Source organism: Biomphalaria glabrata, chromosome 8 (genome assembly GCF_947242115.1).
Source record: "Biomphalaria glabrata chromosome 8, xgBioGlab47.1, whole genome shotgun sequence".
Taxonomy (NCBI): Eukaryota; Metazoa; Mollusca; class Gastropoda; family Planorbidae; genus Biomphalaria; species Biomphalaria glabrata.
The window spans coordinates 5287001-5311935 of record NC_074718.1 but is presented as its reverse complement, the minus strand read 5'-3'; the positions used below and the strand labels follow the sequence as shown (position 1 = coordinate 5311935).

The 24935-nt window shown below is 32.2% G+C and overlaps 2 protein-coding genes across 7 annotated transcripts in view; one reads left to right on the top strand and one right to left on the bottom strand.

The window, feature by feature from the left end:
• LOC106057319 (von Willebrand factor A domain-containing protein 3B-like) overlaps window positions 1-3711 on the bottom strand; it is a 47579-nt gene extending 43868 nt beyond the window's left edge. For 2 of the 3 annotated variants that reach the window (XM_013214475.2, XM_013214476.2), the window contains exons 1-2: window positions 3350-3711; window positions 373-464 (exon numbers count right to left, since the gene is read on the bottom strand). In XM_013214475.2, the coding sequence (XP_013069929.2) occupies window positions 373-436 (64 nt within the window). In that variant the 5' untranslated portion in view covers window positions 437-464; window positions 3350-3711. Of the gene's footprint in view, window positions 1-372; window positions 465-2832; window positions 2909-3349 lie in introns of those variants that run through there. The other variant, XM_056037305.1, reaches the window with a different exon arrangement.
• Window positions 3712-4309: 598 nt separating this feature from the next.
• Window positions 4310-23854, top strand: LOC106057321 (palmitoyltransferase ZDHHC20-A-like). 4 transcript variants are annotated; one of them, XM_056037306.1, is made up of 12 exons: window positions 4310-4468; window positions 6836-6862; window positions 7555-7649; window positions 8379-8499; window positions 9173-9242; window positions 11366-11398; window positions 11749-11869; window positions 12284-12416; window positions 12639-12765; window positions 14784-14873; window positions 17923-18020; window positions 19787-19901. In XM_056037306.1, exons 1-12 carry the CDS (start codon window positions 4354-4356, stop codon window positions 19852-19854), a joined length of 1098 nt encoding a protein of 365 aa, XP_055893281.1. In that variant the 5' UTR covers window positions 4310-4353; the 3' UTR covers window positions 19855-19901. The 4 variants fall into 4 exon arrangements, with proteins under 4 accessions (XP_055893281.1, XP_013069931.2, XP_055893282.1 ...); XM_013214477.2 differs by lacking the exon at window positions 19787-19901 and adding an exon at window positions 20208-23854 and having other exon boundaries at window positions 4311-4468; XM_056037307.1 differs by lacking the exon at window positions 14784-14873 and having other exon boundaries at window positions 4311-4468.
• The last annotated feature ends 1081 nt before the right edge of the window (window positions 23855-24935 follow it).

Here is a 24935-nt window from a genome sequence, read left to right as displayed (position 1 = left end):
GAGGTTGTTCTGTATAAGTGCCATTTCGGCTAGAAATAGGTTACCTTAGTTAGCCAGGAAAACTAAGGACTTTACCTAATTTAATGTGAACAGCTATATTAACTATATACACAATAATGTGAAAAAAACAACACACTTTTTAATAAAACAAAAAAAGAAAAGAAAAGAAAGGTAGCATTGTGGGTGAAAGGTGAAATCTTGATATATGTTGATAAAAATACAGTGATATAAAGAGAGCAAATTGATTTTCAAAATTTTGACAAATGAATAATAAAAGTGCATTTCAACAAAAAAACTCATCGCAAGTGAAAATGGGGCTTAATCTAGATAAATGAAAAAAGGATTTGTCTAGAAAAAAAACTTAGAATTTACCTGATTGCAACTCACTTTTCTTACAGAAAGAGAATGAAGAAACTCTTTGAGATACTGCTGTCATTGTCAAATCTGTTCTGGACTAGGTTTCACTTGAGATAAGAATAACAAAGAACAAAAACATTAGGGTTAATAAAAAAAAAGGAACATTTGATCATGCAGGTCATGCCAATAGACGCCTTGGTGCATTTGTTATTTTAAAATTAAATAGCGAATACTTAATGTGGCTATTACACAGTGCATAATTAGACCTAGATAGATTTGATTTTGATTTTATGGCTACCTTGATAGAAAATTTGTCATACTTTAAAAAATTTTACCCCTCCCTGCATGCTCTGACTTTAAAATATGTGTATATAATTATGACTAGAGGTATGTATTTAATGTAAATTCAACTGTAATATGTAATATAGAGTAGTTTTACTCAACTGTTAGTAAAATAAAATGTATTAAATTTAGGGATATAATCTATAGTAGAGTCACTATTGCGGAGCAGGCATGTTTACGGAACAGCTCGTCGAAATTAGTTAAAATCTACTTTATTTTGAAATTTTCTGCTAAACTACTGTAATGGTACTGCGCATGGTCCATTTCTCTACATTTCCAATATAAGGGTTTTCCTTTCACAGCAGAAAATTAATTTTGACTCCAGGTTAAAGTTGACAGGTGTGGAATTGTCCATTATTTTTCGCGTACCAGGAGAACCACATAGGTCAGGGGTTAAGGCTTTTTAAAAATGATAATGACACATCACCTGCATGATACACATATTTTTAGGTTTTAGACGTCCAGCAAAAAGAGGACAAATCATAATATCAAATAATATCATATAGGCCTATATAATATTAATATAACAAAAAAGAATTAAAGAATAGTGAAAAATAAAATCTTGTAAGGAAAATCAGGGTAGTGTGACGTCAATTAAATTAAAGAGGTAAAGAATCAACAGGTGACAATGTTTTGTCTTAAGCTTCATTAAAATAAAATTAAATGTAAAGGATAAGGAGTTCAAGTATTATATAGGACTAATAAATATATGCTTTATATAGGCTTTGTTCCGACATTTTTACTGTGTTCCGCAATTGTGACTCCTTAAAAAATCCTGTTCTGTAATTGTGACTGACCATATCTCAGTCGATTTGAATGTAAAATTTAAATATCTGTTGAAAAACTAAACAATGCGTCTATATTTATCGGAAAATGGATGGGCAATGCCTAGATACTTTTAGTTTTTCCATAGGTCTAACCATTATGGAGCAAAAAATTGAAAACTAAAAGTAGCAGCAAACTGTTCCGCAATAGTGACTCTACTCTACTTCCTGTTGGGGTACGTGATGTTTTGGTGCAGCCCATTTGGAATGATTACAAAATATTTTCTGATGATAATTAAAAAAACACAAAGTTTAAAAAAAAACATTGTTTTTCATTATACTATAGTACAAATAGTAAACATTCTTCCCCTCCACCCATAGGTTGTGTCTATTTCATGAATAAATATCACAATGTTATGATAGGTTACATTCCTATTCATGATGATACTGACATACTTTTGCCCCATAAATTATAGGTGAGTTGAGCAAAACACATTATGATGTCCATCATTTTTTTTACTTTAATATTTAGTTCTAATTACTATAAATTATTAAATTAAATTAACCATTTTTTGAGTGGACAAAATTTTGCATTGATTTTGTTCAGTCATTGTTTTACTTTTTTTAGGGCAATATTTAAACCCAAACAACAATACGATGTTAAGTGACATAGCAAAATTATGCAAAAACTTAAATACCAAATCTAATTATTATTCTTCACATTAAAAATACACTTGAACACAAACACACTTACAAAACATCAATTGGTGTTATTTTTTTTAAAAGACATAAAATAAACATATATAATGTGTCGAAAACATTTATCGCTAAGATGCCCCAAGCCAAAACAACCATCGCGCTAAAATGACTTCTGCATTTAAACATACTGCTTCATTCCTACAATAAATGTTTACATGTTTTTGTTTCGAATGTGTCTTCAGATTTAAAGATACATTACATCCTAGCCCAAACCTCCTATAGTATAGTTGACAAGGTAACATGAGGTGGGGTATAACATTCTGACAAATGCATATCAAAAGGCAGGACAGTAATTGGGTATTTACAATTAATGACTTAGTTTTAATGGGGAAGAAATCATGGACAAAAAATTTATCTTGTTCAGCACTTGAATTTCACTAGCAATTATTTTAATAAATACACCCACAATGTGTTCAGTAGCAAGAAATTAATGTTCATTTTTAAAAAGTAATTATTATAAAATATATTTTCTATAATAATAAAATATTAATTATGTTCATTCATAATACTATATCTACATATTTTAACTATTTATGAATGAATACTAAAGAAATGGTTTACATTAAAAGATAAAACATAATTGTATTAATGGATCAATGTCTAGATTTACATCAAACTCTTATTTCTCTTTTACTTTGGAAAATATCAAGACGTCATAGCCAGCATTAATTTATTTTTTTTCAAATGTTGCTTCTATATCTGGACTAATGAATGAACATAATGTAGATGTAATTATCTATTTTAGTATTAATTAGACTAAATTCACTAGAATCTAGTTTCATATTGATTTATTTTTTAAAGTGATTCATTTGATTTCTTTCTAATTTTAACTAGTAAAAAAATATAACATATTTGTAGGTATTCATCATCATTAATTCCATTTCTTTGTCATTGATCTTTTATGATGCTGGATGCATACAATAAATAAATAACTTAAATAAGCCCAAATCGTTGGAATTTTACTCAACTGATTATTATAGTGTCTCGAGTAGACTAAGACTAAGTCAAGTGACAAGTCTTGATTCTAAAAAGAACACTACACATCTATTCTATGATCTATCAAAAATATTCCAAATTTGACTTTTCTAAGAACGCTGAAAAACACAGGCAAATATTTATTACAATACCTTTTTAAAGCACCATAGAGACAATAAGATAATATTTTTAAAAAAATTAATCATAGATCACAATAGATCATGGATGGTCAATGAATAGTATCTTGACGATACGGGCGCCATCTTGTACACAATTGTGTTGCTGGGGATAACTATTTAAAAACTTTCCCTTTTCGAATAAAAATTGTTACATTTAGACTAGATCTATAAAGCCAACTCTCTATCTAGATCTATAAGTAGGATATCTTAATTTAGATCTATCTGATGGTATTATTTTATTCTGAAAAATTAGATCTAGATAATAGAATTTAACTTGTTTAAAATAATCTAGATCTAGAAATAAAGAGATCTTATTGTTTATTTTTTTTTTAGAACTAAAATGTTTGGAAACGGGGTCATACTAAATTTCCATAGTTCACAAATAGATCTAAGTAACAGTACGGTAGACCTCTACCACATATTTATGGTCCAAGTAGATATCTATTCATTTCTTGAACCTTCCCCTTTTCGCCCTGATAATTTACAAACATATAATACACGAGATAGATATTATAGCAAATACTGATCAATCTGCCAGTCCTTCTCTTGTTGACAAGAACATACATTAAAGACTTAATTACTGAACCTAAGATTAGCTCTCTACTATTTACTAATAGTCACTCTGCTATATCTCTTTGAGCTGCAGTTTTATTTTACAATCCCTTATCTTTTGTCATCTTAAAAGACATTTATCTTATCTTATCTTATAATACAGACGTTACTTCAAAAAGGTACATAATCATGAATATTAAATTTAGAATCTAGATATTCATATTTAAGGGTCATTTTTTAATTTTTTTTCAAAGGTTTTCTAAAATTTACTTAAAAAAAAAGATGTAAACAACTTTTTTCTTCTTTTAGTCCGTTAGATTTTTAAAATATTGTTCTATCTATACAAATTAGAATTACCTCACATGATTCTATTTTTAGCACAAACACATAAATTGATGACGTTTCGTCAATCATAAACAGGAAAAATGGCCCCAAGGGTTTGCATACTGTGTTGTCAGGCAGTAAAATGGGCCCCTGTTGTATTTATATCTGCTATAGTGGGCTGGTCTTACTATGCCTATGTTGTTCAGATGGCCATCTGTAAGTATTGTGATGTCTTAAGTTCATAATTGACTAGACTAATATTTGTATTAATTTTATTCCTCGTCGTAAGACTGATACAGTTCATTATACAATGATACAGTACAGAATACTACAGATTGTAACAGAAATACAGATACTTGATACTGATGACTGAATAATTATGAATTCAGTGAATTAAAGTTAAAGTTTAAACATGTTCAATGTACTACTCAGGCAGGTCAGTCGTGAGTCGATTGAGTCTGAGACTCTGAGTCTACTCTACTGTCTTACTTATTTAGTGTCTACTAGTACTAGTCTAACTACTAAACTAGTACTCTTCGTCTCTACTACTCTAGTTCTCTAGTAGTTTAGTTCTAACGTCTATCTTATTAATATTATATTATATTATTATTCATAATTAACTATCTTTCTAGATCTAGTAAGACCACTGTCACTAAGTTAACTAAGACATGATTTTTACTTTAGTACTTTAGTCACTTTAGACTTAGTACTAGATCTACATCTAAATCTAGATTAGATATTAGATAGTAAGATAGCAGATGCCTGGCCATCTGTAAGTATTGGGATGTCTTAAGTTACTTAAGTCTTAAGTTCATAATTGACTAGACTAATATTTGTATTAATTTTATTCCTCGTCGTAATTACTAAATTAGAATATGACATGATTTTTAGTACTAGATAGTAGATAATCATAAATTAGAACTAGATTAGTAGAGATATCTCTTGTAACTATTAACTAAATCTATTTAGATCTATATAATTTATATTAATATATTACTATTACTAGATCAGTCATCAGTGACATTAGTCTTTTTTTTTTAAATATCTAATAGGCAAAATGTTTTTCTTAGTCATTCTGATTCTTTATAGATCTAGAATTCTAGATCAAGTAAGGAGATATGGCTGCGGTGTGACATGAATATCGTCATACGCACTAATGTGGCAGCAACAGACAGGGATGTAATAAATACTTTTACAGAATCTGACACCATCATCGGGCACAAGCAAAATAACTCATATTGGAAAATTATTTTCGACCTGGTGACGTATTGACATATTGATACTGTCACCACAGATCTATAACAAAAAACAATTGTGTGTTAACTTCAATCTCAGGTTTCAAAATGATGAAAAGAACAACAGAATTAAATTCATGCATTTGTGTTGAAAATTTTATTCATATATCTCTGAAAGTTAAACAAATTACAGCCTTTAACAGAAAAAAAAAAGTAATTTTTCTGTCATTTTTTGACATATGGTGCCTCGTCATGAAGTGTAAAATATTTTCATGGACTTCTATCTATAATTTAAAAGTAAAATAAGTATCAACAGATAATCAATCATCTCTGTTTTAAATTATATTCAATCATCTCTTAAGGTTCAAGTCTTTTAAATGTGAAAAAGAATTTCTTTGTCGATCGTTTCTTTTTTACATGTAACCTCACTTTAAAAACGAATAAGAAAATTTGTCACAGTCTATCACTTGTTTGAAATTAAAATAAATATCAGGACATAATCATGCTTTTCTGGTGAAAAAGTCATTCAAATAACTTGAATAATTTATAAGTTACAACATTTTTATTGCGAAATTTTTCTTTTTCTGTTACAAAAGTTTTTTTTACAAATATCTAATATTAATAGGCAAAATTTTTGCCACAAAAATACCTATAACGTCTGTTCTAATCAACCTAGAAACATAAATGAACTATCAATAAACTAATTTCAAAACGCTCTATCTAACTATATTAGTTTCATTACAATATATTGAGTCTGAAATTTTAATCAAAGTGCCTAATCTAGAGCTACTTGACCTAGATCAGTTTATATAGAATCTGAAAGATTATCATTATACTAATAATATGTATATAAATCTAGTCGTCAAGTCAAGAAGTATACACAACAGTCTATTCTAGACAGTCTGGAATGAAGAATTACAATATTCAATATTATTATTATTATTATTAAATTAAATAAATCTAGATCTATAGAGATATAGTTAATGTTATAGTACTAGATAGTCTATTATAGTCAGTATGGTCATTTACGTCTTGTGAACAAGTTAAGTCTTACTGCTGCCATTTTTACATTTGTATCTCCGTAATGGTTAGTAGATCTAGTCCTAGGAAAAAAACTGTTTACTGTAAATTCAATTCTAGTCACAATCACTAAACAGAGTGAGTGGTCAAGACATGCTGGGTCTCACATTTTTTTTTTGTCAACCTGGTAGGCTGACCTTTTGTCCAGTCATCTGGCTTATAGAACTGCTAAGCTGAATGCAATATTTCTATATAGCTATAAAGATTTATTACCATTTAACATAGTTCCTTCAATTCAATCATTACTTTTAACATGTTTTCTTTTCAGTAACTGCTGATACAATAGCAGAAAAAAGTAAGCATCTCTGTGTTTGTTATCTCATCATTTAGAAACACAGACAAATCATTCTATATGCGCTGTCATCTTAAAATTGTGTCACACTTGCTCAATAGTAAAAACATCATTCGTCTTCACTAACATTTATAACATACTAGCCGGATATGACATGCCCCCTTACTGGCCTTAATTTGCATATTACTGATTTATTGGGTTTGTATTAGATCTATGTCAAGCATGGCAAATGTTCCTTTCACAGTTTAAATTTTTAAAAGTAGAGTGTGAAAATTGGTTTACCTGTTAAGCCAACATATGCATATGTAACTTTTTAAATATACTATGAAAATGGGTTTACCCAATTTTTAAAAAGTTTCGTTCTTTAATAAAGATTGATTAAAAGATTTTTCTTTTCTTATATTTAGGGCCCTTCAGTTGAGGGAGGGATGTTAAACATACACTAGAGTTTTCACTATGAACATTTTTGCCTAGTTTTATCAAGATCAGTCAAACGGTTTTCATTTCTATGTGGGACATACATACATACACCTTACATTCAATTATATAAATAAGATAATCTGAACAAAAAACATTTGGTATAATAAAATAGGATTACATATTTAAAGATTATTGGAACATTTGAGTTTTGGTAGAACATTCATTTAGTTCAAAATTCAAATATTTTAAAGCATCATTTATTTATTTATTTTCAGTTATATTTTTGGTACTCTACCATCCAATATTATTTCTGTTTGTCTGGTCCTACTATCAGACGATATTTGCTAAAGCAAAAACACCTCCAAAAGAAGTAAGTACTAACTAGCTCATTCTTTTTTTTTTTTTACAAAGCTTTTATCAACTCACTCTGTCTATCTTTCTGTTTCAACTGTTTGGTAAAAAGTTTGAATTTTTTTTTTTTCATTTCCCATTCTCGGATCAAGTTGAAACTTTGCACACTTATTCATTGTTCCTGACAAAACAAGAATCAGTAAATAAAAAATTAATTAATTAATTATTAGTGATTAATTATTTTGTTTGATATCAAAATAGGGGGAATAAAAAAATATGCTACTTAATAAGAGATGTGAATGTATATATGGATTTGATCTCCATATTACATTTTGACACATTCTTTTTTTTTTCCAAATTCCATTTCTCTGATTAAGTTGAAGTTTTGCATAATTATTTATAGTCGATGACAATACACCAATCAATCCAAAAATTAATGAATTATTTCATCAATTAGTACTAATTAATTTTGTTTTATATAGCAGAAAGCCAGCTAAACTCTGCCATTTTCAGATAAATGGCAGTAATTAGCGGTTCTTTCACTTCTAAGAAAAGCTTTGGTTTTTAAAAAAAGTAATCTAGTTTCTAGTGCTTGTTCTTTTAAATTTAACTGTTTTGTATAGAGAGGAATGACTTCAAAATAATAATAAATATTTTTATAAATATATGGCAATGAGATTAATTAAAACAAAAGCTTCCATTTTATTATATTAACAACAATATTGTTTCTTTTTTATTTTAATTTCAGTTTTTCCTAAGTCAAACAGAGTGGCAGCAGCTTGAATCAGAAACAAATGAAAACAATCAAAGAGATAAATTAAACAATTTTGCTAAGAAACTTCCCATTCAAAATAGAACAATTGCTGGTTGTGAGTAATATCTTGCCAACATATTCCTTGGGGGTTAAAATTTAAAAAATTATAGCTTTTATATAGCGCTACTTTCATGCTTATAGCATGCTCAAAGCGCTATGGTCCAATTTCGTTTGTGGGAGGGAGGGGTATGTTGGAGAATGTTTTTCCATGCTGCCTTTAGGCGCTCAGTAGGTCATTTGTCATCATTGAAGTCTAATTCATAAAGCGCTGGTTGTGAGTGTGTATGTATTTCGTGTGTGAATGTCGTTAGTTTTGCATCTATATTGTTATTGTTATAGTAGTTACGCTGAGGTGGTCAATTGTAGTCAAAATGAATTTCCATTTCATTGGACCAATAAAAGTTATCAGTAAACACAACTCTGCTCGAGTTGGGTGTCGCACCTCGAGCCCCTTTAATAGGCTAAGCCTACTTAGCCTCTTGATGAAAAGGGAATATTTGGACCTTGTTAATGATTTTTTTTTAAAACTGAAACATCATATTGTTTGTTCTATCGTAATGAAAATAATTTAGCACAATATCTATTTTTATTTTACATTTACAGTTTGTATATATAGCTTTAATAAGGAATTAACTTTACATATTGCTGTAAACCTGAATTTTTTTTCTAATGTACCTTAATATTAAATAAGAAATGTGTAATGTCTGGGTATTTTTTTTCCTCACTAGTTCCACGTTATTGTGAGAAGTGTAAATGTGTGAAACCAGATCGTTGTCATCACTGTTCTGTTTGCTCAATGTAAGTACTTGTAACATTTAGTCAGTTGAAAGCACCCACTGTAACATTTAGTCAGTTGGAAGCACCCACTGTAACATTTAGTCAGTTGGAAGCACCCACTGTAACATTAGTCTGTTGGAAACACCCACTGTAACATTTAGTCAGTTGGAAGCACTCACTGTAACATTTAGTCAGTTGGAAACACTCACTGTAACATTTAGTCGGTTGGAAACACTCACTGTAACATTTAGTCAGTTGGAAACACCCACTGTAACATTTAGTTAGTTGGAAGGTCTCATTGGGTTAAAAAAAATTATAACCTCAGATTTTGTTTTAGAATTTTGCTTACTTTCAATTGTACAAAGGAGCAGCACGGCTGAGACTTTATGAAGAAAGAACGAAAACTCTTGGAAACCATTTTTATAAAAGAGCTAAATCAATCTTTTTAATATCATGTATTTTATAAAAATACTGGTATGTAAAACAGTTGATTTCAGTTAAGCATCAAAATTTCTGATTAAATAAATGTCTTTTCATAACTAATGCAAGTGGGGTTATTTGGGTTTTAACCTAGAACATAAGTAGTTATGATTAGATAGGAGATGATAACAGTTTTAGGTTAGAGATTATCTAGTTAGATAATAAATAATCAACAACGGAATAAACATTATCATTATAAAAGAAAATCGTGTGGATTCTTTGCTATTAGTGATCCAGTAACTGATAGAATTGGCTAGTGTTGGATGTATTGAATTGATTACTTACTTAATCCTGTGAACTCCCACGGGAGCATAGGGCCGCAAATCACACCTCTTCACGTCACTCAGTTCTGAGCAGCTTTCTTCATCTGCACTCATGTCATTCCAGTATCCTCAGCCTCACTGATGACTGACCTCTTCCAGGTTTACTTGGGTCTGCCTACTTTCCTCTTTCCTTGTGGGTTCCAGTCAAGTGTTTGCCTTGCAACAATGGTAGCTGGACGTGTCCTATCAAGCTCCACTTTTGCTTTTTGATATCTTGGGCTATGGGTTTTTGCCTGGTTCTCTCCGACAAGTTAACTATTGTTATCTTTTCTGGCCACCTAATTCCCAATATCCGGCGTAGTCATCTGTTAACGAAGGTCTGAAGTTTTTCCATTTTTGTTTTCGTGACTCTCCTGGATGGTAGTATGATTGGGTTCTCTTGTTTGTTGTACAATCCTCATAACCTTGGCTTTCTTACTGTTGATTAGAAGTCCAGTCTTTTTCACTACTTCTGAGAGTCTGGTCAGTTTGGTCTACTAAATTAGTATAGAATCTAGAATGTAGGAAATCATAATGTAATGTCTAGCTAGACTCTATAGGGTTGTAGTCTAGACTCAAGATCTATTCCTGTATAATAAGTAATCTAGATAGATGATAGACCTAGAATCTAATAGATATCAAGATCTAGATCTACAATGTGTTTGGAATCAATAGCACTTCAATATTTTTAAAAAATTAAAATGAATATGGGAATCAGGGCTTCTTTTTTTGCATCCAACTTTTTTTAAGCTTCAAATTACTTAATTTCTACTAATGAACTTAAAAAAAAAAAAAGTATGTTGGTGTAACAGATAACTGAATAGTACCAACCTGGTACCAACCCGCCACTCCACCACTCTCGCGTTCTTCATTTCTAGACTATTTCTAATTGCTATCAAAAACCAATCAACGTATATATAGATCTGGGCACAATGTTTTCACCCCACCTTTTCTGCGCCCCCCCCCCCCCCCCCAAATAGACGGCTTAGCGTGGCCACTCGCAAGCTAGTCTAGAGAGAAGATTTTGCGCAACGAATACACATTTTGCATAACGGTAGGCAGGTCTGGTAGAGGAGGCAGTTGTCATCTGTGAAATCCAGGTCCTCCAGATGTTGTGATAGGGTTGATTGTATGGTGCTTTTGTTGACAAATATATCAAGGGCAAAAGCGTACGTCCTCATTTTACTCCTGTTTTTTACTTTAAAAGGGTTGGTCAGCTTACCATTGTATGTTTTTTATGTCTATATTTATCATTTTTAATCATTGATGATCAATCAAATTTTTTTTTAGTTACATTTTTTATTGAGTATAAATGTATGATTGCAATTTTTTTTTACATTTTATTATTGAATTAAATTTCAGATGTGTTTTAAAAATGGACCATCATTGCCCATGGTAAGTATTTGTTGTCTCTCTTGATTAAATACTTTCTGTGACAGCTCTTCTCATATGAGGCTAAAAGAAAATCCCTTTTCAACGACAGTCTTTGAATATGAAAACTTAACTAGACCAACGAATGGCCAACAACTTTGTCTGCATCAAATGTAGCAAAATATACAGCTCGCAACTATGTTTGCGTTGTCACATGACATACTTCTCTCATATTTAATCTTGGTAACTAAAGAATATGCCGTTAAATATTTAAATAAAAATGCGAAGCAGCATACAATATTTATTTACTTTTTAGTCAGTTAAACATTTAGAATATTTTTTTTTTTATAGTTGATTCACTTTTTTTTCCCCAGGGTGAACAACTGTGTGGGTTTTCACAACTACAAATATTTCGTTCTGTTTCTTGGCTACGCACTGCTGTATTGTATTTATGTGGCTGTATCATCTCTGAAATATTTTATTAGCTTCTGGTCGGTAAGTATTCCCGGGAGCTTTAGATTTAAATCACTGGAAAAAAACAATTTTCACTTTTGTCTATTTTATTAAAAAGAAATCTAGTTGTGTGATAGACAATGGTCATCATTCCAACCTGGCTTTTAAAAACTGTTATTATGTAACAAAAGTGTCGCATAAATATATATATATTAAAGTATTAGATTACATCATCTTTAGTAACTTAGTAAGTTGAGTAAAAAAAAAAGTAAAGTACCACTCAGCCACTGCGCCTCCAAGTTGAGTATAAGTACATAAGTTAAGTTGACAAAACAAGATTTTTCCCCCATGAAGTTTCCTTTAGGTTTGACCTCTAAAAGCTAAAGAAATTTGTTTCTCTTTACACATGTATTCTGATGTTTACGTCTGTGTAAATGTTTCTCCGTTTACCCGCAGGGAGGTGGTGCTACTGGCGTTGGCAGATTCCACATCCTGTTTCTGTTTTTTGTGGCTGTGATGTTTGGTATTAGTCTCATCTCATTGTTTGGGTATCATATATTTCTTACAGTTCACAACAGATCAACACTTGGTGAGTGTTTATTTTTTTTGATTTACTGTACAGCAGTTTAAAAAAAAAATTCTTTTGCACATTTTTCATGCTAAAACATGCTCTGTGCACTCTGGTTTAATCTCTTTTGCAGACTTGTGGGGATAGGGGGGGGTTATATGGGAGAATTTGTCTTTATGCGCTCAGTAAACACAACTAAATAGGATTAGATTTAAATAATTTTTCTTTTCTTTTTTTTTTCAGAGGCATTCCGAGCCCCTATTTTCCAGACAGGGGCTGACAAGGATGGTTTCAGTCTAGGTTCGAGGGCCAACTTTGCCGAGGTGTTTGGAGATAAAAAGTCTCATTGGTTTCTGCCGATCTTTACAAGGTATTGACCTTTTTGATTGAACTATTTTCAAACATTTTCAAACTATAGCCCTTTTTTTTTAAATTACATTTTTGGGAGTTTCAAAGTTTCAGAATTTCTTGTTAACTTTGGATAATTTGGATTTGGTAAAGTTTTATTTCATTGATTGATGATAATAAAATTGAAAAGAAATTTACACATTAAAAATTTATAAACAAATATGCTATCTGAGAAATATTTTTGATTTCTTTGTTTATAATTTAACTTGAGTTTAAATCACCAATAAAAAAAATTTTCTTTGTCCCCCCCCCCCTAAATCCTAAATTGGTTTTGTTTGTTTACATTGTGCCTTGTCTCCTTTGTTCTTGTAGTGAGAGATAGTAGATCAGAGTCATTCAGTAGTTTCAGATTGAACTCTAGAGATCAAGTTCTACTGGTCTTTTGAGATGCACATTAGGGTTAAAAGTCTATCCTACACTTGGCATTTAAACTACAGATTTGTCCTACACGTTTTCCTCTACACCACAATGTCCTTTACGTCATTTCACTCGTATACATGTGACATTCGCATCATTTCTGTTCTAATCATTGTTTCTGTTTACAAAATCATGGAGTTTTTCAAATCATAATTCTAAGTTGATTTATTTTCACTTCTAAGCTTTTACTTAATTACTTATACAAGCTCATTGCTTTCTATAGAGAGTATATAAAACAACAACAACATGAAGATGCCAAGAGATATTGTTTGAATGTTGCTTGTATTGTCATTCTAAGTTGAGATAGTTGATGCCAGTAAAGGCAGGGATTTAGACCTCTAGTATTAAAACAAGTTTGTATGTGGTGCTGTGGACTTCGATGTTTTTTGTTTTTTTTTTTTGGTGGGGGGGGGGGGGGGGGCGGGGGGGGGGTAAACATTTTTAAAACGTCAGTATTAATATTAGGATAGTTTTTTGGAGTGACATGGATATAACTTAGTCTCTCAGGGTAAGGTCTGGGCTAACAATCATCAATCTTTAGAGAAACTAAAGACTCTCAGGGTAAGGTCTGGGCTAACAGTCATCAATCTTTAGAGAAACTAAAGAAAACATTAGAGCTCTTCTTCTGATATAGGAACCATTGGATGGTTTTGTTTTTTAAATAAAAGCTGCAATCTATTTTTTTTTTTAATCAAAACTTTTTGAACCAGATAAAATTAAGGGAAAGAGGAAGTGAAATTATAAAAGAAAACAGATGATGAGATTATTTCCATAATTGTAGACATTTGGTCAGATTTGAATGTTTTAAGAAATTGACTAATTGCATTACATTAGTTTTCATTTGTCAACTAATCTAGCTTCACGTTAGCTGAAACACAGCTGCTTCAGTTTTGCATGGCGTAGGCAATGTTTGTGTCAGTGACTGCGGCCTGTTGTGTGTGGGTGGGTCCCCTAGACTTGTGCATATTTAGCAGAAGTTGTTTTACTGTAGAGATTATCTGTGGACATGTCTAATAATAGAATCAAGTTTATAGCTGTTGCTTCTCTTTGAAGTCATTCAACTCCTTCTGTGAAGTCCATACCTCCTCCTACCCCAGCTCTGTATGCTGCTCTTTTCTTTTATAGCACAAAGATACTTCACTTTGTAGGTTGTTGTTTTTTTCTTGGCACTCTCAGGACTCGTTCCTATAATTTTCTGTTTCTGTCATGTTAAACTTTGCTCCAGTTTGTTTTTTTTAAATAATTTATTTTTTAACTAAAGTCATCCTTGACTGTATTGATTATAAACAATAAAACAAGTAAATTGTCACCATTTAAATGATTATGATAATGATCAACTTAAGTCAACTAAATTTGTCAATATCAACCCATTTCCTTCAATAATAAAAAATTTCTTAAACCTAAGGTAAAACCTAAAAAAAAAAGTTTGAATTCTCAAGAAAGAGTTGAATAACTTCCCAGCTAAAAAAAAATAAAATGTAATATGCAACGTCTGATAAAAATACATGAAAATAAAGATTGAAGTCAATGAGTAATTTGACCTTCTGACCTCCTTGTCTGCAGCCTCGGGGATGGTGTGTCTTATGCATCTCGTTTGCAACCCACTATCAGTTATAACACTATGGGAACGACTCCCAGGGCAGAGACAACAAAGTTAGTATTGTGTGTTTTCCTCTCTCTAAAACTGATGTAGTTGAGCCAGTAGCTGGGCCGACTGCATTCATTAGCAACTTAACCACATTAATATATCATGATAAATCCTTAGAAAGAACATTATTGAATATCAAAAGATAAGCTATTGAAATCTGCTAATAAATGTGATATTCTTATTTTGTGTTGGTTAATTATAGAAGTCAATGGATGTAATGGCTTTTGTCTGGCTTGAGGAGTTTAATTATATTTTTTTTTTACTAGTTCAAACTTTGTTAATTAAGTAGCTATTAGTTTTTTAAATTTACTTTCCCCCAATTTGTCTATATTTGTATTTTATTATATTTTTCATTATGCTTGTGTTACTTTCTCTTATATTTATTGCTTCCACTACAGAGCCAACACATACTAACTGTAGAAATAATCCAATATGTATATAATCCACTATTTATTATAACAAAACTAACCTGTTGTCAATACTATCTTTTTGCATTTTTTTTTTATGACTTAAAAGTTTTGTGTTAGATTATGAGGGTCAGGGATTTCAAAAGTTTTGTGTTAGAATATGAGGGTCAGGGATTTCACTTGTTCTGAGGTCATTCATTGACAGCGCCGCTGGTACATCTGTTTAAATGTTAGATATTTAAAAAAAACAAAACAAATGGAAGTAAACACAAATTAAGTCGTTTTCTTTCTATTTTTAACATTTTTACATGACTTGTAGATCTTATAAACAATTCTTTCTTTTCTGTGTAGTTCTAATAGCTTCACCCTGACCTATATGCAACATGTTCACTTTTTTGTTGTCATTAGGTATCTTAAGTTATGAATAATGCAGCGAGTTCAAAAGTATATTACAAATGTCTGATTTAGTTGGGGTTTTTTTTTTTTGGTTTTTTTTTTTTAGGCTTCAAATATTGTTTTGAATATAAAAACTTTAAAAAAAAATCTTTTTTTTTTTTTTTTTTTTGTTCTGTATCGTAAGTTTTATTACCTTTTTCTTTTTTTTTTTTTATAAAGTGATAATATTTGTTGTGGTCCTAGTGTTCTTAGTCATTTTAATATTGAATAAAAAATGTTCAAGATGTAAATGCAATAGGTATACACTGGCTTAAATATATGTATTTTTCTTAGAAATAACATGAAAAAATTACTAATTTTATTGATGAAAAGAAAAAAAGAAATTTTAATTTATATCTAAATCAGGCATGGCACACACAAAAAACTTATTCAATTTGACTTCAACTTTAAAATATCTACATGAATGTTCTGTAGCATCTAACTCTTACTAATAATGTTTGTAACTGTATCCATAATTACTTGCACTTTTTTGGCTTAGTTTATTAGTAATTGTGTGATGGTGAATGGGGAGATTTTTGTTTCTCTCTAATGTAGTAACAATAGTTTAAAACAGTCAAGCATTTACTCACATCCCTTTGTATTCTTTGTTTTCCTTTTACCCATCTGTATGGACATAACAGGTAGGACACTTTTCATTCTTGACCAGTAGTCTTTACATCCCACACACTCTCGCTGGTTGTTATGTTGATAGAAAAAAATGAAACACGTACACACAAAATTTCATAATCCAAGGCAGTATTAGTGACCTCATCTCTAGTAGTGTTATCAACCTAGTCCGTTGTAGTATAAGCAACCTAGTCTGCTGAATTAACAACCTACTTTTCATGATTGTCCAACAATTAATTTGGTGATTCAAACTCAGGTTCATTGTGTTCAACATGTTGATGTCCTTGAGACATCAGGTCCATTGTGTTCAACATGTTGATGTCCTAAAGACACAAGTTCAAAGTTCATCCACACAAATGTTCATTTTGTTTCACTGTTCAGCTAGTTATGGACATTTGTAATTGCGGGCAAAACCTGTTAGAAAAAAAACAAACAAAAGCAAATCTGATTTGCTTTGTGTTGATTTAAAGTAAATAACAGTATCTCTATAAACTGAAATATAAATTAGACAAATCTTCAATTGTTTAAGAATCATTAATGATACTTGTAACTTGTTTTATAAAAATATAGTGGCAATGAAGCTGAAATATCTAATTCCTTGTTTGATTTGTAAACTTCAAATATAAAACTTTTTTTTTAAACAGGTTTCTTGAGCCCTCTCATTGTCACTGGCCTTCCACTTGTTTGCTTTTGGAATGTTGATTGATATTAATCTTTCTTTTTCTCTTATTATTTCATATTATACTTTTTCAAGTGCTTGTTTTTTTTTTGTGTGTGTTTTTTTTTTTACTTGTTCAAACAAAATAAGCACTTGCCCTGATCTAGCTATCTGTGACATAGACTTCTTTTATTCCAATTAGTTTTTTTGTTTGCAAAAAACATTGAGAGTAAAAAAAAAAGATGATAATAGTGTTTTAATATTTATTTGACCTTATAAATGAAATTGAGGGTGTGCTTTATGTTTTTCATGTAAGTGACATCTGTGATAGGACTTTCATTATGAGCAAAACAATTGGGTCAAGGCCAAATCAAAAGGATAGAGGAGATTGTAATATGTTGGCATTGCGTTGCCTCAAATGTATAATTGTAATTAGCTAGGACTTTATCTTGACTATGTCTTAGCTTTCTATTTTGTGTAGACTTTGCTAAAAATATTCAAAACGCCACAGAAAATAATGACAAATGATAGATTATTATTTATTTTTTTTTGCTATTTACTTGTTATATCTTCCAATTTTCATTTCTTTAAATAAATTTTTTAAAGTAATTCCAATATTTATTCAGACATTAGTCTCTATTTTTTTCAATTTGTTACATATGAGACCCGTTTCCATTTTTAAGTTCCCTTGGCAATTGTCTTAATACTTGTACACCTTTGATTTGAGGACACCTTACTTTTAGAGCATCATCATATGTTGTCTGGGAACCCAATGTTTCTGTCGAATTATTCAATTTTGTAGCTTGAATTTTAAACTTTAGGTTTTTGAAAAAATATTTATTTAGATACTACAATTAAAAAACAACAATAAAGATTTAAAACTATATGCAGCCTAATAATTGAGTATATATTTTTTTCAATCTGCAGCCTGGGGGATGGAGTAACTTACCCAACGAGGACAGTTGACCTAGATTCTGATGGTCTACTTGGACAAAGACAGAGATGGATGGAAGAGGGAGATACTGGTGTGTAACTTCACTTTAACCCTAACCTTTATTTCGACTTTGACATTTTCTCTTGGGTGACCTTTGATTGCATGATTACAGGAGCTGTGTCTGTCTTAATGCTCAGTACTATTTGTGTAGTGTTAAATTCAGGCTTAGTACTGCCCATGTTGTATTACATTTATGCTTAGTACTGCCCATGTTGTGTTGATTTTATTCCCAGCAGTGCCATGGTTGTGTTGACTTTGTGTCTAGAACTGCCCATGTTGTGTTGACTTTATGCCTAGAATTGCCCTGGTTGAGTTGACATAATGCCTAGAACTGCCCTGTTGAGTTGACGTTATGCCCAGTACTGCCCTGTTGAGTTGACGTTATGCCCAGTACTGCCCTGGTGTCGCGCTGTGAAAACTGGCGCACAGGTTGCTGAGGAAAAAAGAACAACGCTGGCAGAAGAAAAACGCCAGAAAAGAAAAGCAAGACAAACGACACTAGCTCCAGCTGGAATAACCTGCCCAGTGTGCGGCCGAACATTCCGGGCTAACATAGGTCTCACCAGCCACATGAGGAGGCAAAAACCCTCAGCCACCTGGATGACAAAGTGGTCATCATCGAACCACGATGGACGAACTATAACTGCCCTGGTTGAGTTGACTTTATGCCCACTACTGGCCTTGTTGAGTTGACTTTATGCCCACTACTGCCCTGGTTGAGTTGGCTTTATGCCCACTACTGCCCTGGTTGAGTTGACTTTATGCCCACTACTGCCCTGGTAGAGTTGACTTTATGCTCAGTACTGCCCTGGTTGAGTTGACTTTATGCCCAGTACTGCCCTGGTTGAGTTGACTTTATGCCCAGTACTGCCCTGGTTGAGTTCACTTTATGCCCAGTACTGCCCTGGTTGAGTTCACTTTATGCCCAGTACTGCCCTGGTTGAGTTGACTTTATGCACAGTACTGCCCTGGTTGAGTTGACTTTATGCCCAGTACTGCCCTGGTTGAGTTGACTTTATGCCCAGTACTGCCCTGGTTGAGTTGACTTTATGCCCAGTACTGCCCTGGTTGAGTTGACTGTATGCCCAGTACTGCCCTGGTTGAGTTGACGTTAAGCCCAGTACTGCCCTGGTTGAGTTGATGTTATGCCCAGTACTGCCCTGGTTGAGTTGACTTTATGCCCAGTACTGCCCTGGTTGAGTTGACTTTATGCCCAGTACTGCCCTGGTTGAGTTGACTTTATGCCCAGTACTGCCCTGGTTGAGTTGACTTTATGCCCAGTACTGCCCTGGTTGTGATGCATTTGTTTTTGTCTGTACCAGTTTTTGTTTTCACACTGTTCTACACTAGGATGTCACAAATTTGTTGCCAACTTTGAGAATGTGAAAGGCCAGGTAGAAAGTTTTAACCTTTTCTTATGACTTTAACTCTGCATGCAATTTTCTCAACTTAAAGCCAGGTAGATGATCTAATGGATGGCAGTCTTAACTCTTTTTTTTAAGCTCAGTGTGGTTATTTTGACCTCAGGGTGCAAATTTTGACCCCAGTGTAGTTATTTTGACATGGGTCTTGTTACTTTGACCCCAGTGTGCTTATTTTGACCTGGGTGTTTTTACTTTGACCTCCGTGTGTTTATTTTGACCTGGATCTTGCTATTTTGACCCTAGAGTGGTTATTTTGAGCTCTGTATTTTTCTTCTTCTGACAAAATTTTACCCTAAGGATTGCTAGCATTCTGTGACATAAGAAACATTTAAACTCACAAACACACACCCGTGTTCACACTAAATGTTTACAGAAATGGCTAGACTCGAGAATTCCAAGAACACATTTTGTACTGGTGCCCAGCTTGGTTTTTTGGTTTAAAACGTAAATACTTCAAGAACATTTCAAAATATGTAAAGACAAAGCAGGTGAGAAGTTAAAAGCTGTTCACAATTGTTTCTTTTTTATTTGGAGTTTCGTTTGTTCAGATTTGCCTTTTACATTGATCCTATTACTTTTGTGAAAATAAAAACCAGCAACAACAAATGTTGTAAACTCATCATGTAGTTGAATGTATATTGGTACAAAAATTGTTTATCTGGGAAGTTGAGGTGAAGTTTGAAATGCATTTGTTTCCTTGAATAGTTATAGTTATTAGTTATAGGATCTTGAATGTTTCCTTTAGTTATAGTGTTGTTGTTGATTGTTGTTGTTGTTGTTTTTTCCTCCCTCAGAATCAAGTTATGAAAACAAAGGGATAGAGTCAGCATGAAGAGTCAGCATGAAGAGGTCAACCTGATCCAAACTAATTCCACTCCAGAGACACTGGAAACAAGTTTTTCAAGTCAGGATGACCTTTGAACTCTCGTTTAATATCTGGAGGATGTCATACGTTTGATCAAAGTGTACGCTGACTGATGACCTCTTTCCTCTAGTGTACATGCGTACATTTTTTTTTTGTTTAAAATTTTTCAATCTCTCTTGCTGAAAACTTCCAATATGTTTCATGTATAGAATTACTTACTTGTTGATATTAACAGGACAGAACTTCACATTTATAGAAGAAATTATAAAGTAAATTATTTAAGAAAGAAAGGTTTACAATTTTTAACAAGACTGAAATGTTGTAAAACTAAGGTCAAGTTGATGATGGTCTATGATGGTCTATAATGAAACCTGTATCTTGATTTTTCTCCTATTTTAACATACTCATGGGGTTAAAGTTTACAGAACACTCATGACAAAAAAGAAGTATGGTGTTCTATCTGTGTCAGATTTCATTATTTACTGTCATGGGCTCAAAAAGCTTGACTTAGCTCAAATGAAATTTTTTTTTTTATATAGCGCATATGTTTATGCTATAGCAAGCTGATAGCACTATGATTCAATCTCTTTTGTGGACAAAGGGGAAGGGGGGGTTTCCATGCTGTTAGGTGCTCAGCAAGCCCCCCCCCCCCCTTGATAGGTTGCCAAGCAGTTGATGACACTTGGCCACTGCCCCACAAAAGTCTCCTTTAAGAATTTAACTTGAGGCCATCAGATTTTATGCCAAGTGTTAATTATCAGACTGCTAGTCCGCCACTGATTTTATCTGGAGCACAGTTCAAAGTACATGTTTAAAATACCTTTTCATTTATTGTAACTTGCTTTTTTTTTAAAATATATATATATACATGTTTATCACTGTATACTGCTTCAGTAGCTACATTCAACATTCTGTTTTACGTGGCCCTCACGAATTACCTGAAAAAAACAACAACTTTGTTTTTGTTGGCTGATTTTTTTTTTCTAAAAGTAGTTTGTCCATTTTGACGATGTAATTGAGTTTTTTTTTTAATCATATTTCTGACGTATTAGCCACGGTTACATTATAGAGAAGAGTTATCTCGACCAAAGGGTTTCTTAAAGTTGAAATGATCATTTATCTCTTGGGTTCATAGCTAGAAAACTTGTGCTTCTTACCACCGGTGATTTCTTGTTGTCTTTTTATCAGATTTACTTCCCTTTCTTCGCCACTTAGCCCCAATCTAAATATAGCACGTAACTAAATGGGTCTGGCAATTAAGGAAAAGCACATTTTACATTGCTACAAGGACCCGGCTCTGGCCAACATGTTTTGTCACTCTGAGGCAGGCAAGGCTGTCTGTTGGTGGTAAATCAGCTTGGTCTGCCATCTGCTTGGGCTGTGGAACTAAAGTAATAAAAATGTTATTCTGAAGATATCCCACTCTTTGCACATCTAAGGATACGAGTCAATAGCTGTAGAGCTTCTGCTCCAGAACGTTTAAAAATTAGTTTTCTTTTAGATCAGTAATAAATATCATATGAATTAGTATGTTCTTTCATAGTCGTCTACAAATTGTTCATATTGAGTGAAGATTAAAAAACAATTTTTCTTGTTTTAGTTTTGGTGTCGCAACATTTTTCTTTAGCAAAAGAAACATTTAAAAAATCATTCACTGTGACTGAAATATTTAAGTTTGTCATCATATGGGGGAGGGGGGTGGAAAGAGAAATAAAGCCTTACAATTGTTTTTGTTTACATAGAATCATAATTGTACCCCCCTCTTATTGGTTGCTCTCCCCTATTCATGAGCTGCATGCATATCACATTATACATCACTTAGTTATACATTTCTTAATGGCACCAACATACAACTGGGAATAATATTGAGTGTAAGTGAGGTAACTTTGTACAGACTTCTGCTTGCTTCATTTCATTTCAGTGCTCTGAGTTTTTGTTACATTGAGTGAGTGTGTGTGTTTAAACTTGTGTTGAGAAAATGTGAGAATGATTGTGCTGTCTGCCCTGTGTACAGTGTATTGGTGCTGATTTGATGGTCATGAAACTGTTTTGAATCATTCTCTAAGAGAGTCCATTTGTATTGCTTTTGCTTTTTTTTTTTTTCATTTTTGAGTTGGCAGCGGAAGCAAGGTCAGTGTGACACTGTGTTCTGTATCTCTCCATGTGGCTGTGAAATTAATAATCTTATGTTTTGTCTTTTGAGTTACACTAAATACTACAACATTGAGAATTGAGGGACAACATTTTGAGAAGTCTTACTGTAACTTCTCTTTTGTTTTGGCTGCATTGTCATGAAAGGCAAACTTTGAATGACTTGAATGGCACATTAGATGTTTATCAGAAAGTAATCAACATATTGATTTGTTTTTACTTTTTTAATATATATATATATTGACATTGTAATTGAACGCAGTCATCATGTTGAAAGATTTATAATTTTTTAAAATTTATTTAAATTATGAAGGAAAATGTCATGAAACTCATGCACCTATTACACGACACAATTGTAATAAATAGTAATGAATATGTTTATCCTTTTTTTTTCACACCTCTCCTTGGAAGTGATAATGTATAGAATATTAGAGAGGATTGACTTAGTAACGAATGCCCACAGTTGATTTCTAATGTTTATATCATACAATGTATTTATTGATTACACTTAGATTTTAATTGCTTTATTTATTTCCATATATTTCCTTTTCTTTTAACCTAAAGTCTGTCTGATGCTGAGTATACAATCCCCCAAGACTTATCAAAGTTTTTACCGATTTTATTTGTATCTTGGATTTTTGAAGCATTTTGATATACGGGGTTAGATGGGAGGTTGGGTTCAAAGTTCATGGCACTGAAAGTTCAAATCTTGTGGCAATATTTCCATTTCCTTTGGCCTATTATCCATGAGACTCATTGTAAACTGTGACTCCATGGGATGTTGAACATCAAGATAGATAACTGCCTCATTGTATCATTGCACAAATGCATTTAGTCTCTGTGTAGTCCAAACAGTACAAGACTGAGCAAGAAGAGTTAATGCCCTTGTCTCCCTCATCCATTTGTATTTAAAATGAAAAGACTTTGTCTCTGATGATTTTTTTATGATCTTAACTACGTTTTTTTTTTTAAAAAAAGGTGCCCCTGACATTGATCTAGTGTTTTGTTTGAATGAATTGGACTTGCATTACACTTTTTGAAAATGTGTTGACTATTTTATAAGAACTTGAAGACCAGGAGACTTTTACAGAGCTACAATACAATCATCAAATTGACAACTTTATTTACTGTATCTATCAGATCATCATTTATGTAGTGCTAGAACTTTTTTAAACTCAAGTTTTTTTAAGTTGGGTAAAAATGGATAAAAGAAAGACATGAAACCGTTTTCATCTTGACAGACCATGTGTGAGTGTGTTGCTGGAAGAGTGTTGTGTAAATAGGACCCAATGATGTTCACTTGATAACAAAAACATTGGCTGAAAATAAAATTGATACTTGTCAATGATTGAATACTTTTTGGTCAAACTATTTCATACGTTTAATGACCCGCTGAAAATATTAAACATGTCATTTTATTTATAATTGCATTTTTGTGTCGAGTTTTTTCAAAAAAAAAAAAAAAAAAAGGTTTTGTGCATGTAGTGAGACACATAATGATAATGAAACTAAAGCTAACATTCTTAATACATTTTTAGCATCAGCATTCTCAGCCCCAGGAGACAAAGACATATTACTTAATTTGAACCAAGTAGACAACATAGGAGATATAGAAGTACAAGAAAAGGGGATCCAAAAACTATTAGCCAACACCAAACCAAATAAAGGGTCTGGACCTGATGGTATTCCAGCTAGATTACTCAAAGAACTTATAAGTAATGAGCTAGCACCAGTGTTCAAAATACTTCTTCAGGCATCTCTTAACCAGGGCAAGAGTACCAAGGGACTGAAAAGAAGCTAATGTCACCCCTCTATTTAAAAAAGGAGAAAAATCAGACCCAGGAAACTACAGACCAGTATCACTTACCAGCATCACATGTAAAATCCTAGAACACATACATCATATCTAGCAACACCATAAACCACATAGACAAACATAATGTCCTTACTCCATACCAACATGGCTTTAGGAAATATAGATCATGTGAAACACAACTAATAGGACTAATTGATGATTTTTCATAAGGTTTAGATAACAGCGAGCAAATAGATGCTACCATATTAGATTTTTCCAAAGCTTTTGACAAAGTTCACCACCATAGTTTGCTTAAAAAATTAAAATACTTTGGCATTAATGGTCCACTGCATCAGTGGATTAAAGACTTTCTGATAGGGAGAGAACAAACTATAATAATAAATGGCTCTAAATCAACACCAATAACAGTAAACTCAGGTGTACCTCAAGGAACAGTCTTAGGTCCACTACTATTTTTTTTTTACATAAATGATTTACCAAATTGCATTACTTCAGGAACAAAAGTCAGATTATTTGCAGACGATTGCATAATATATAGATCTAGAACAATAAAAGCAACACAAGATACAGAAATTTTACAAAGAGAATTAGCTGAATTACAGAAATGGGAATCAAATTGGAGCATGTCTTTCCTTCCAGAAAAATGTCAGTTTTTAAGAGTAACAAAAAAAACAAACAACTAAAACAAAT